Source organism: Notamacropus eugenii, chromosome 3 (assembly GCF_028372415.1).
Source record: "Notamacropus eugenii isolate mMacEug1 chromosome 3, mMacEug1.pri_v2, whole genome shotgun sequence".
In the NCBI taxonomy this organism is placed as follows: Eukaryota; Metazoa; Chordata; class Mammalia; order Diprotodontia; family Macropodidae; genus Notamacropus; species Notamacropus eugenii.
This window is the reverse complement of record NC_092874.1, coordinates 167,899,947-167,914,121: the sequence shown is the minus strand read 5'-3', so window position 1 is coordinate 167,914,121 and position 14,175 is coordinate 167,899,947. Positions and strand designations below refer to the sequence as shown.

The 14,175-nt window shown below is 38.1% G+C and overlaps 1 protein-coding gene across 7 annotated transcripts in view; it reads right to left on the bottom strand.

Moving 5' to 3' along the window:
- FRMD4A (FERM domain containing 4A) overlaps positions 1-14,175 on the bottom strand; it is a 547,164-nt gene that overhangs the window by 143,344 nt on the left and 389,645 nt on the right. For all 7 annotated transcript variants that reach the window (XM_072653270.1, XM_072653269.1, XM_072653267.1 and 4 more), the window contains one exon: positions 11,237-11,321. In XM_072653270.1, the coding sequence (XP_072509371.1) occupies positions 11,237-11,321 (85 nt within the window). The remainder of the gene's footprint in view (positions 1-11,236; positions 11,322-14,175) is intronic.

Below are 14,175 nucleotides of genomic sequence, written 5' to 3'. Positions count from 1 at the left end.
ATTCTAAACTTTAGTTTCCTCATCTTTAAACTGGGTGTGATAACAACTATCTTAACACTGAGAAGCTAAAACAAAATAATATTACTTGTAACTGACATTTTGATAGTACTATAATACTATGTCTTACAAAGAACTTCACATATGTTATCTCATTTGGTCTTGTTTGGTAATATACATGAGAGTCCCTTACAAATTATAATGTACTATGTGAGTATAAGATATTGTTATATTTATTATGACATTGTAATGTTCCTTTACCAAAGTCTGATCCTGATGGCATATCATGGTAGGGAGATGCCATTAAGTTCTCAAAGGCCATGCCAATGGGGAACAAGGTTTAAGGTTCTAATATCCTTTAAAGTTTTGAAGATAGTCACAAGAGAGAGTAATTCTACTTTTTGATAACCAGACTGTGTAAATGCAAGAAGCCTAGTGATAGGTTGATCAGTACGTGATAAACCACTTTGATATAGCAACCTAATAATCAAATAAAAAAGCAAAATGACCTTTAGTTGTGGGTATCCCTCTTCTAGCAATTGAGTGGTGGGAAAGGGGGGCAGGAAGTGCTAAAAAGAGTTATCACTAAGGTGGTGCAGCTAAGACTTTTCCCAGGCACCATCCTCTAGGGAAATTGTTTCTTGGAGAATGGGGCAAGAATCATATTATGCTTCCTGGAAGGAAGTGGGATAGCTTGAAGACCAAAGAGAACTTCTCCACAGAAACCTGGTCCCTGCCATTAGATTGCTCCAGGCTTCTTTCAGTGCCCTCTTTTGCCATCAGGAATGAAATTCACAGAACTGTGCCATCCCAGAGCAGCCTAATCTCTGTTTCCCAGATGGTCCAGCCCTTGAAATACTTCCCATTCACGGAAAGCCCAGGTTTATGAAGGGAACTTCCACTTGCCAAGAACAGTACCTTTGTAGAGGGTCCAGGACTCTGAGGTTTCCTACCTACTTTGTCTTATACCACCCCTTATCCTCTCACAGACTTTTGTCTCCACAATATGTGAATGGGAGGGGGTGTTGTCTTCAATTGCTCCCCCTGTCCCGCCCTGACAAGTGAAGAAATTCCTAGTTATTCCTCTTTTGCTGAGAAACATGTAATTTTTAGATTATCTATAAACATTAGCCCAACTATTAGTATACCAAATGTGTATTATTTGTACAGTAACAATGAATGGACATTGTATTACAGGAACTGAATCCAGAGCCATATATATCATTTTGGGGGCACAGACAAGGCTAAATTTTTTTTTCCCAGAGTAAGTATCATGAAAGGCTCTTTCAAATCAGTTTTTAAAGTGATATTCAGTGGGGGATGGGAGAATATAAGGGTGTAGAAAGCCTGGGTATATCCCAGGGGAAGGACAGAGATCCTAAGTAAAGTCACTAATGTAGAGGACATGGTGGTGATGGGAGCTAGGCAGGTAGGCTGAGGGAGGAGATAACCTAAGGTACAAGGGAATAAGTTGGCCATTTTGTAGGTTCCTCTCTTAATTATTTATTCTTGCTAAGTGCTAAGCTTAGTAGTTTCTATGCTATTGAAGTACACAAGTGTTGTAAGTGTTCTCTACATGCATGCACCCTAAGGCAAAACTATAGTCACCCCACCTTAGTTGTGGCATTTTTAATAAAAATGAAACTAGAAGACAAAAGGAAGTTGAAGCTAAATAAAAGTTTAGCTCCCAGGTTCTCCTTGGAGAAGCCAATAAAATAGCTGGTGGAGTTGATATTATCATGTATCTACATCATTTCATGGGATACATGCAGTCATTTTGTATGTGGTGCTCATCAGGAGCACCTGTAAAAAAGACCACTGTGAAAATAATTATAGCTTATGAGTTTGCATGTGTTACAGCGAATGAGCAGGTACAAGAATTCTAAGAAAAATTTGATTAAAACAGCAAATTGAGAAATCAATATATAATTAAATACTTTGTAACTTTGATGCAACAGGGAAAGTTGCAAAAAAAAAAAATATTGAAATATATGGCTTGTGTTCAGGAAACTAAAGTTCCTAAACATAGGTTTATAGGTAAAATAAATTAAAGTTTATAGGTAACCCAGAAACCTAGGGACCATATACCATGGGTATTTTCTTTAAGAGGAAATTTGATAGGCACACAACATGGGGAGCAACAAGGAATGTGACAAAAAAATTAAAATACCTATGTTTTAACAGACAGGAAAAATGATCACCAACATGGAAATTTCTGAATTGGCTTTTTCTATACAGTCTGGTTATAGTAAAGACTGAAATGAACACTGAATTGTAACAATAAAAATGAAAAAAAACATAGCACGTAAATGAAAAGCTTTAAACTGTTTAAATACATTTTTTCCAAGACAAAATAGAGAAACAGACAAGGGGACAGACAACAAATTCTGTCACCATTTCCTAAGGAAGTTTAAGTGATGTCAAGCAATGGCCCACAGGGGGAAGTTAAAAGAATGTAGAACCTGCCCAAATTAGCAAATGCTTGATCTCCTTGCCAAACAAAGAAAATGTCAGGGAAAAGGAATGCCAGTTTGGAATACAGATATGTTTGTGAAATTTTGCAGAAGATGATCAGAATTTTACAGAATTAGGAGGAAAAAGGGAAAAAGAAAATAGCAGAATATTTGTCAAGAAAATCAATTAAATGAGATCATCCTGAAAGCATTTAAAGGGGAACGAAACTGGAAGGACCAGAGGCAAAAAATAGAAAAGATGTGTCCAGATTTCTCTAATTCTCTCTTCTCCATCAAAGACAATGGAGCAATCTCATTGAGACTTGAACATCACAGTGTCTATATGCTTCATGAAAAAGCTGTGCAGTAGCTCTAAAGTAAACAAGGGTGGGAAGTGTAACTGAGCAAAATCAAGACCACGTGCCAATTTCCCAATCTTGTACTGACTGTTCTTCACCCTGCAGTGTTCTCCTTCTTAATTCTATCTCTCCGCTTCCCTGATTTTCTTCAGACTCAGCTCAAAAAGTCAATTGTCTTCAAGCCTTCTCTCATCCCTACTGCTAGTGTCTTCCCTATGGCATTACATGATATTTTGTATATAAGTAGTTATTTGCATGTCATCTCCATTATTAGGGGAAGGAAACAAGCATTTAGATAACCCTGCTATGTGCCAAGCACTGTGATAAGTGCTTTACAAATATTATCTTGTTTAAACCATATAAAAACCTGTGAGGTAGGTGCTGTTAATTATCTCCAATTTACAGTTGAAGACACGAAGGCTAAGAGAGGTTAAATGTTTCACCCAGCATCATTAAGCCAGCTGAGGCTGAATTTGAACTTAGGCCTTCCCAATTCCAAGCCCAGTGCTCTACCCACTGAACCACCTGGCTGCTATTTGAACTCGGGTTCCTTGTTTCTGTCTTTCTTTGTCCTAAAGGATCAGCATAGTGTCTTACACATTAATAAATGCCTATTAACTGACTGACTGACTCCCAAATCACTCAAGAGAGTTTAATCAAAAGGATAAAGAATGGCCTACTGTTCAAACTATGCTATGCCACTGGGTGAACAGTCTATAGAGCTTTCTTTAGTGTATAAATCATGGGAAAAAAATGCAGATAGACAAAAAAATGGATCTAGAATTGACTAAGAGGAAACAAACTGGCTATCTTATATTTGGGAAATGTAAATTTGGGGCAGTGTCTGAGAAAGGTAGAGTGCTTTGGCGCAGGTAGGTGGCACAGTTTATAAAGAGTAGGGCCTGAAGTCAGGAAGACATCTTCCTGAGTTGAAATCTGGCCTCAAACACTTAGCTATGCCATCCTGGGCAAGTCACTTAACTCTGTTTGCCTCAGTTTCCTCATCTGGAGGATGAGGATGATTCATCCTCATGAACTGGAGAAGAAAAGGGCAAACCACTCTAGTAATGGGGTCACAAAGAGTTGGACATGACTGAAACAACTCTACAACCACAAGAAGTGCTTTTAATGACTCCAAGCTTCTCCATGAATCAAAAATCTATCTTTTAAAACACCATGCGGTATCTTCTGGTGATGCTGCATGGCTGCAAATCATGTGCTACTTAAATATTCAAAGAAAGAATGGGGCCAGTGGGCATGGGGAGAGGAGCATGGGGAGAGTCCTGTGGTAGGCAGAACTAGACTGCAGCCTAGGCCCAAGATGACATCTAAAATATATTAATAGGACAGCTGTTTGAACAGAAGAAATGAAAGCCATCAGCAATTATTTGTGTAATTGTTCAAAAAAAAATAACAATCAAAAAGATGCAAAATTAAAGTAACCCTGAGTTATTATATCATACATCAAGCTAGCAAAGCTTCTAAAATATGGGAAAATTCATAGTTGGAGGGACTATAAGGAAGACAGGCACAGGATTTCATTTCCCAGGCAACTGTGAATTGGTTTAACCATTCCAGGAAAAAATTTGGCATGATGCAAATGATATGACTGTATCATTCATGTCCTTTTGAACCAGTGCTTCTACTACTGGAGCTATGACTCAAGAAGGTTACTGACAGCAAAAGGAAATCCATATGCACAAAAGTATTTATAGGAGCACTATTTGTGATAACAAAAATCTGGGAAAAATATGTGCTCAATGAATGGGGAATGCCTCAACAAACTTGGGCATATGGTTGTAATGTAATATTCCTGTACTAGAAGGAATTACTATAGTACTATATATTTATATATAATAATATAATATGTAATATATTTCTCAATATAATATATAACATAATAACGTAATATAATATATACTATATTACTATAGGTATTAAATTACATAAATAATAGACAAAGAATTAAAAGAAACATAGAAATTCTTTTAGAAAGTAAGAGAAGCAATAAAGAAGAGCGAAAAGGATATACAGAATCACTAAAATCATGTAAATGAAGTTAATAGTTAAAGGAAACAAAAACTCCAGTGAAATGGAAATGTTAGCACCATGCATAGGTTTCCTTGTTTCTGATAACAATAGATAAATTAACTTCTGTGGAATGTGCTTTGTTGGGGTGTTTGGGCATTTGTTGAGAAGCATCTATTACTTAAGACCAAAATGTGTCAGTGATGTTTTTCAAAGTTCTCTTGAAAGATATAAATGACTGAAAAAGCAGATGGGTCTATTATGTATCGACAGCAAGAACAGGTGGATGGCCCATGTGCTATGATGATACCCATGTAAAACCAGAAGACCTAGAGGAACAGTTCAGAATATTGGGTAGGTGATACATGGAGAATTCATAGGAAGGCATGGGCAAGACTAACACCGGATGAAAAGGAAGCTATGAGTTTGCACCCTGCACTATATCAATGAGATCACATATCCATCTAAGCACAGAAGTAAACAGCTTGCTAGAGCGTCATCACAGCTTTCAAGTAGGATAAGGCACTGGTCATTTTTTAATATTAGGAACCAAGGACATGGGGGAAGGGATACAGATATTATTTATCAACAATGTGCAAATTGTGAAGAGGAACTCTTTGACCATTAGGAAATATGAGCCTTCAAAATTCCCCATTAACACATATCCTGAAATATTTTAGGTATTGGAAGGGATGCTATGTGGAAATGGGATCTGATTTGTTCTACATGGCTCCAGAAGGCTAGACTAGGAACAGTTGGATGAGAGCTGTAGATAGGGAAAGATATGAGGAAAAACTTCCCAACAGTTAGAATATGCCCAGTTGAATGGGCTGCTTCAGTAAGGAGTGAGTTCTTCATCACTGGGAAGTCATTAAATGAGAGTAAGGTGATTTTTTGTCAGGGGCATTGCAGAGGAAATTATTTTTCTTGCATGGATAGGAGTAGGTGAGCTCTGGGCTGCCTTCCACTGGAGGTCCTTTGATCCTTTTAATTTGTTGGTACCCTGGTTCAATACCAGAGTGACTTTATCCAGGCCCTGCCTTTGAGACATGCTTGGTTCGAAATATCAATCATTACCTCTACATGGACAATGTAGAGGCAAGTTAAGTTCTCATTCAATTTTGTAGATCTGTAGATTAGTGCCATGGCTCAAAATGACAGTCCCTAAAAATGTGGATAAAATGAATGGGTTACTAGAGGAAGACAGAGTAGTGTAAAGGAAGTTTAAAAAGGTGCATAACAAAGTGATGGGGGCTGGGGAGAAAGAAGAGTGCTGCATCTTTGTACCTAGAATAGCATACTTCCTTTCGAGTTCCAAAGTTGGGGAAGGCTTAAAAATTTTAGACTTAAAAGCAATTAAGCCATATGTAACTACACAACTATATGGCTGCCATTTCATAGTGTGTGGGGCTTTTTTAGAATTCGTTTTGATTTTGGAAAGAATCCCAGGGTTGATTTTGCTTCTTACTTTTCTGTTACTTTAGCTCCACTCTGAGTCCCTTTCCCCATGTCCTCAGCTCCTAACATATAAAAATGACCAATGCCTTATCCTCCTGTTGGAAAGCTGTGATAGTACTCTAGTGAGTTGTTTAGAGGCATCAAGCACCTTATTTCTATAGCTCAATAATCTGCACAGGGAAAATTTCATTTTAACATAATATAATAAATATTAGGCAAGAGCCAGAGTGCACTGGGGATAGAAGGCCTGCCTTCCAGTCTAATCTAGGTCCTAGCCCTGCCTCTGACACATACTGTCTGTGTGATCCTGTGTAAGTCACTTAACCTCACAATGCTCCAGGCAAGTCTATGTCTGTAAACTGCAGAATACTTAGTAGGATCATAGATTTACAGCTAACGGGGTCCTGGGGAGGCCTGGCCCCACACACTCAATCTGTAGGCTCAGAGATGTTAAGTGAATTGGCCAAAGTCACACAGCTAATAAGTGTCAGAGGCAGGACTCAAATTTACTTTGTGACCTATGTCATGCAGGTTCATATGCTGATGTATACTGGAAGAGGGAGCTTCCAGGGATGAAGTCACAGGCTTGGAAAAATGATAAATAGGTCAGAGGTGTGTGTGTGTGTGTGTGTGTGTGTGTGCGCGCGCGTGTATGTGCATGTGTGTGCACGTGTGTGCTCATGTGTGCGTGCGTGTGCGCGCGCACATTTATTACACCAAACAACTTTTTAGTGAGAAAGTCCTCCACTCTGAGAGCCTCAGTTTCGTGTTTATTCCTGTAAGTACAGCTTGGTTGAATGTTCCATTCAAGTATTCAATTTGTTGCCAAGCCTGCCCTCTGGTGGGAGGTGATAGTTATTTCTTCCAGGGAGCTGAGAAAGGAAATTGTAGCCAAAAGAAATACAAGGGCATCCCTCTCATACCCCAGGCCTGCATGATGCTGTACTGTACATAGGTGCTGTTCCCTACACACATCAACAAGGCAAAGAGACTGGATTGAAAGGAACATGGCATGATGGAAGCAGCACTGGCCTTGGAGTCAGATAACCAGAGTTCAAATCCCTCCTCCAAGGGTCTTCCTTGTACCATACGTGTGACTTTGTGACTTGGGGCAAGTTGTACAGCTTCCTTGGGTCTTAGTTTTTTCATCTTTTAAACGCATGCTTGTGTGTGTGTGTGTGTGTGTGTGTGTGTATGTGTGTGTGTATGTGTGTATGTGTGTGTGAGAGAGAGAGAGAATTTCTACTTCATAGGATCTTTGCACGATGATGTAATTAATATGTGCAGAGTATTTGCATGACCAAAGAGATAAGATTAATTCAATTAGAATTTAAACAGTTCTTACATGGAATCAACCTAGTTATTGCTATTCCCAAATCGGAATCTACTTAAGTAAGAAGGTCTGGCCAACTTGGTCTGATTAGAATCCTTCTAACCTCTTCATCAAGTACTGAAGAAGCAGGTCTGTTTGTAATTTAAAAGACAGTCTATGAAATTCAGGCATCTTCTAGTTTTTGAACATCCTGATCCAGTTAAAGAACATGCACCTGAAAATAAGATAAATGAGGAAGTGATTGTCTCACTAAAATCCTCTTCTGATGCCTCACTGTGTTACAGAGGTGATCCTTGACAGCTATATAAGTTCTAGTCATTGTGGTTATCATTATTTCTAAGCTGGAAAGACTTAGAGTAGAGGTCAAGTTGATCTCTTGATCTCTGTTCTCCCAGGACCATCCTAAGTTCAGATAAGCTGATCACCTGGCTGTCATCAGGGTGCTGAAGTTTTAGATTCTCTATCTCCTAAGCTGCAGGAGAGTGATGGGAAGGTTTGCAAACTATGTCAGTGGATGAGTGTGTAATCAATCAACCAATCAATCAGTATAAAGGATATACTATTTGCCAGGCACTGTGCTAGGGAGCTGGACATTTTAATAAATCACAACTCTTTGAATTATTGGAAGCAAGGAGGTGATTGTTCATTTTATTTAGAATTTTTTAAACTAGCAAGATATTGTACTGCATTTAAAGTATGAGCCAATGTACAAAAATGGACGTACATACAATATTTTGGGGATGTAAGTATTCAATAAATCAAAAGAATTTCAGAGTTGAGGCCACCTAATTTAACTTATAGTTGAATAGGAATCTTGTCTGTAATATCCCTTACAAATGGTCTTCCATCCTCTGCATGAAGGCTTCAGTTAAGGAAAACCATTACTTCCCCAAGCAGGGCATTTCAAATTGGGCAGCTCTATGTATTTTCACAAATAGGATAATCTGTATTGCAAAGTGGTAGGGTAAAGATTTTTGTATTTTTTTTACCCTTTTAAAGAATTCTGGAGTGGCCTTTGAGATAAACAACTCAACTCTGATGGCTTGTGGGCCATGGAGTGTTCTTCCCTGGTTTGAGGGATTCCCAAAGCAAAGGGACTGGTTGGTGCCATCTAGTGGTGGCTATCAGGAACTTAAGTCGATTTAATGTGCATGAGGAGAGCAATACAGAGGGTTCTACCTTACAAGTAATACAGCAAATCACAGGCAGACAGTATTGTACTATCTACACAAACTAATGCAGAGGAGAGAATTTTTGGTAGGAAAAAGGGACTGATGACATGAGCTGGGACATAGCTGTATGAGGCAGAGGAATGGAAAAGAAATCTCAAATTGCAGGTAGAGAGTACCACTGGGAAGGCAGAGGGTGGGTGGAAGGGAGGAAACCATGGAAGAGAGGTCTAATATGGAGGAATGATTATAGGAACCCTCTGCTGGAGCCCTATCCTAGGCAATAGTGTAAGTGACTGGGCTTTGTGTCAACCAGTAACTATTTATTAAATATCTACTATGTGCAAGGCACTGTGCTAAGTGCTGGGGTACAAAGAAAGGAAAAAGAAAGTCCCTGCTCTCAAGGAGTTCACAGTCTAATTGCGAGACAATACACAATTATAAAAACTGACTACATGTAGGATATATTGGAGATAATCAATAGTGGGAAGGCATTTGAATTAAGGGGGAGAGGGAAATGCTTCCTATAGAAGGTAAGATTTTAGCTGGGACTTAATAGACCCTCTTTGTGTTCTTTGTAAATAAATCTGTTTATTTTTTGAGCCTTATGCACTTATAAAGGGAGGTGCCAATAACCTACTGGATGGTGTCAGACAGAAAGTTCCCAGATTATCTGGGTAGGTGGGGGAAGGCAAGAGGAGTGAGAGACAAAGAAATTCCTCATGGTATATTTGGGCCCTTTGTGTCCTGTGAAACTTATTAACACAAGGACTGCATCTAAAAGCACACAAGTATATCAACTTTTTTGTGTACATAGGAAGTTCATTTGAATCCCCCCCAATAAACATAATACTAAAAAGGATGTGAAATTAAAAGAGTATTTAATCTAGACCATCTCAAATTCCTTCTAATTAAGCCAGCAACTACCTAAATGAAAACAGTATACTTTGGCTCCCATATGTACACATACCTAGGATAAGAACTCTGATAGTATGGTTTCCATTAGAACTGGCTATTCTCTTTATTGGGAATCATTTTGACAACATTTCTTTAAAGCTTACAAGGTCAGGATTGAAGTATTTTGAAATCTTACTAGAGCCTGTTTTGACATGAAAACTACTAGATCCTCCATTTTCTCCATTACAACGGAGTCCTGCTCATTAGGAAAATTAAGAATTGTGATGGGTTCCTTCAGATGTCCTTTTACTGAAATTTGTGAGCTCAGACATGACGCTTGTTCATGATCTGTCCAATATTTAAGTTTTAAAATAGAATCATCCAAATGAGTGCCATTTTGGTATAAGGAATTCCATAATCCAAGCAATTCAATATTTTCTATCATTTGCCCCTTGCATCACTTAAACTTTTGTCCTCACCTGGTTCTCATAAAGGGCCATATATGTATCCACCAAGTATGGTGGATAGAGTGCTGGGCTTGGACTCATCTTCCTGAGCTCAAATCTGACCTCAGATATTTCCTAGCTGTGTGACCCTGAACAAGTCACTTAGCCCTGTTTGCCTCAGTTTCCTCATCTGTAAAATGAACTGAAGAAGAAAATGGCAAGCCACTCCAATATCTTCACCAAGAAAACCCCAAATGGATCACAAAGAGTCAGACACAACTGAAAAATGAATAATTGGGTCCTCAGAAGCCTGAATAGCTCTTGATCTGATGCTCAAATCCTTATATGTTTGATTTGTTTTATAGAGAGGGGAGGGAATAAACAGTGATTTTTAAAGTTGATGCTACTTCTGCTGTGCCATGTTTGCTGGCACTATATTTGACTGTTGGCTAGAGTTTGACTGAGTTCTCTAATTTCCTTCAACTACCACAAAACCATATGGAAAAAGTTAGAGGGTGGCAGAGGCTGAAATCTTCCCAAGATGAATTTGTCACCATGAGGAAATTTTCAGTTCTCCCTTTAATTCCCATTCCATTGCACTCAAGAAAGTATGGTTTTCATAATGCTAATACATTTTTCATGCCTTAATGTTTGCAGTTCTCATAAGTATTGCAACATTATTTAATCACATAAAAGATAAGGAAATTGAGCTTAGAGGAATGAAGTGACATATACATAGTTATATAAAAGGAAGTGAGAGAACCAGAACTTGAACCAAGCTCTTGTAAATATCCACATTGTTACAAGACTTTTCAAAATGAGCCACTTTAGGGTTATATAACGAGGAACTGTCTTCCAGGTATCCATAGATCTGTTGCCTGGACACTTATCAAGGAAATCCAAGAAAATTTCACAAGAAAATAAGCCCAGAAGCTACAGCTTTAACATCTCATATTTTGTTGTATAAAGTTCTGACTCAGAAATATATACGTCAATACAATAAACTTTCTTACAGAAATCTTGTAAACCATAGTTTTAAATGACACCATCGAGTTTCAGAAAGACAATTCTCTCAGTCTTGACAAAGAACACTTACCTTATAGATGCAGGATTTTGCATTCAAGAAGAATAGCTCAATGGTGGCATTATCCTTTAGGTATGAAATGCTTTCAATATAGAACCTGAAAGAGAAAACAGTAACTAAGGAGAGGCAGAAATTCTGGGAGCAGAAAAGTCCACTGACACTGTAAACTATAAAGTAAAACACTGAATGAAGACCAGAGAGCATACTAATGCAGAAAGATGTCTTCATTGGTGGATACTTCTACATCTATGCAATAAATATTTTCTGATTTTTTGGGAAGGACATTGCCAAGTTGGAATGTATCTAAAGGAGAGTAATTAGGATGGTGAGGAGATTCAAACCATGGCACACTCGGAACATTTCAGGGAAATGGAAAAGACTTGGAGAGAGAAAGTCCTGTATTTAAAGAACTATCATGTAAAAGAATAATTTTTATCAGTTTGTTCATTCCCAGAAGGCAAAACTAGAAACAATGGGTGAGAGTTATAAAGAGGTGGATTTCAGCTCAACATTATTATGGCATGGGGAACCCGTTTCCTAAAAATGTGAGCTGTCCAAAAGCAAAACAAGTGCCTTAGGATATAATGAGTTCTCCATCACTGAAGGTCTTCAAATGCAGCCAGGACAGCCATTTGCCAGAGATGTCATAGAAGGAATTACTCAGCAGGTAATTGGACTTTATGACCTCTGTGGTTCCTTTAAACTATAAGATTTGATGTGTTTATGATACACCTCTTTAGGAAGAAACTATATTGTAGTTCCATGCACAGTTACATCTGTCCCTTATGGACTTCCCTGATACCTAAGGTAATGGGTCTGCCATTAATTTGTGACTATGGTTTCAACCTCATTCTTTCTTTTTCTTCAACTTTCCTTGCTGTTAGCAATGCTCAGTATCAATTTATTCTCTACACTCCAAATCAGAGGTATCAAACTTCTGACTTGAACCTGATTAAAATGCAATTGTGAAACATTTAATAAAATAGATAAAAACATAAGATAGAGAATGTTAACTTGTGCTTTTCTAAGTCAATAGGCAGACTGCAGGGATCCATTTGGCACCACTGCTCCAAATGGGCTGTGTTCAATTGAACATCTCTTTTCTAATAAATTGAATAGGGTTGAATGAGGTTCCATGTTTGTGTTGAAAACCACTACTGTATCTCTTTCCAAAGGTGGGGAGGAGGTTGCTATGATTTCTACATATCCAAAGAAAGATAAATTTCCCTAATTCTGTGGTGCTAATGCATACACTATCATATAAACTTGAATTTATACACATCTGTCATACAGATGGTCCTTAGAAGCTTATTTTTCCCCAAGATGAAAGACACTGAAATTGTTTAAACTCACAGGAACAAAAATGTATCTTCACACACTGATTTCAGGGTTTACTTTGTGCTAAAACGTTGCCTCTGCAGAAATCTGCGGCCACACAGATATGCACAATGTAGCTTTTAATGCCAGAACTTTGACTTTCAAAATGGCTTGTATATTACAACTATCATTGAGTAAATTCTAATGTGGTATAGTGTCTGCCAGTGTTTGTTTCTTTTAAGTCCAAACGACTACATTTATTCACATTTTCTAAAAATGGAGAAAAAATAATTGGAAGGGATTACTGAAAAGCCAGACTGGTGGAGCCAAGATGGTGAATTAGAGGTAGCAACTCAGCCAAACTCTCCCAATATTTCCCTCCAAACAACTTTAAAATAATGCTTAATTGAATTTTGATGTAGCAGAACCTACAAAAGGTTGGGGTGAGACATTTTTTCCAGCCTAAGACAACATAGAAGGTTAGCAGAAGTCTGTGACACTGGGGTGGGGGAATGGCCCAGAGTACATGCAGTGGTAGCACCAGCTGGGGGCCTTGGAAGTGACTGAAAGAGCAGCAGAAGCAATTTTGGGAGCTCTCAGCCCAGAGATGCTAAGGGGATCAGATGACTAGTCAGAAAGATATTACAGGGGGCCTTTTGCTGACACTGGGTGCAGCTGGTACGGATCTTCCACAGACAGAAGACACAGGTATGAATCAATTATATTGGGGATAATCTTAAAAAAAAAAGAAGGGGTAAGAAAGAGGAATGCATAGGGAGAATAGGGAAGGGAATGGAAAAAATTATCTCACATAAAAGAACTGCAAGGAAGAGCTTTAACAGCAGAGGGGAAAATGGAGGGGGTAGTAGGCAATGTTTGAACCTCCCTCTCATTGGAACTGATTCAAAGAGGGAAGACTATCTATACACACTCAGCTGATATAGACATCTATCTTACCCAATAGGGAAATAGCAGAGAAAGGGGATAAAAGGAGGGGGGGGGAGGATGATAAAAAGTAGGGCAGATTAAGGGAGGTGATAGGTAGAAACAAAACAGACCTTTGAGGAGGAACAGGATAAAAAAGGAGAGAAAGATAAACAAAAGAAAATAGGATGGAGGGAAATAAACAGAGATCATAACTGTGAATGTAAATGGGATGAGTTCACCCATAAAATGGAAGCAGCAGAATGGATTAGAAACCAGAATCCAGCAATACGTTGTTTATGAGACACATTTGAAATAGAAAGACATAAATCCAGAGTTAAAATAAAAGATAGAACAGAATTTGTTATGCTTCAACTGAAGTAAAAAAGGCAGGAGTAACAATCATGATTTCAGATAAAACAAAAGGAAAAATAGACCTGATTAAAAGGGATAATCAGGGAAAGTACGTTTTGATAAAAGATACTACAATGAAGTAATATCAAAAATTTTTTACAGCAAGTTTCTCTGAGTAAGGCCTCATTGCTCAAATATATAGGGAACTGAGTCAAATTTATAAAAATAAGAGCCATTCTCCAATTAATAAATTGTCAAAGGATAAGAACAGGCAGATTTCAAAAGAAGAAATCAAAGCTATCTATAGTCATCTGAAAAGAAGCTTTAAATCACTATTGATTAGAAAAAGAAAAATT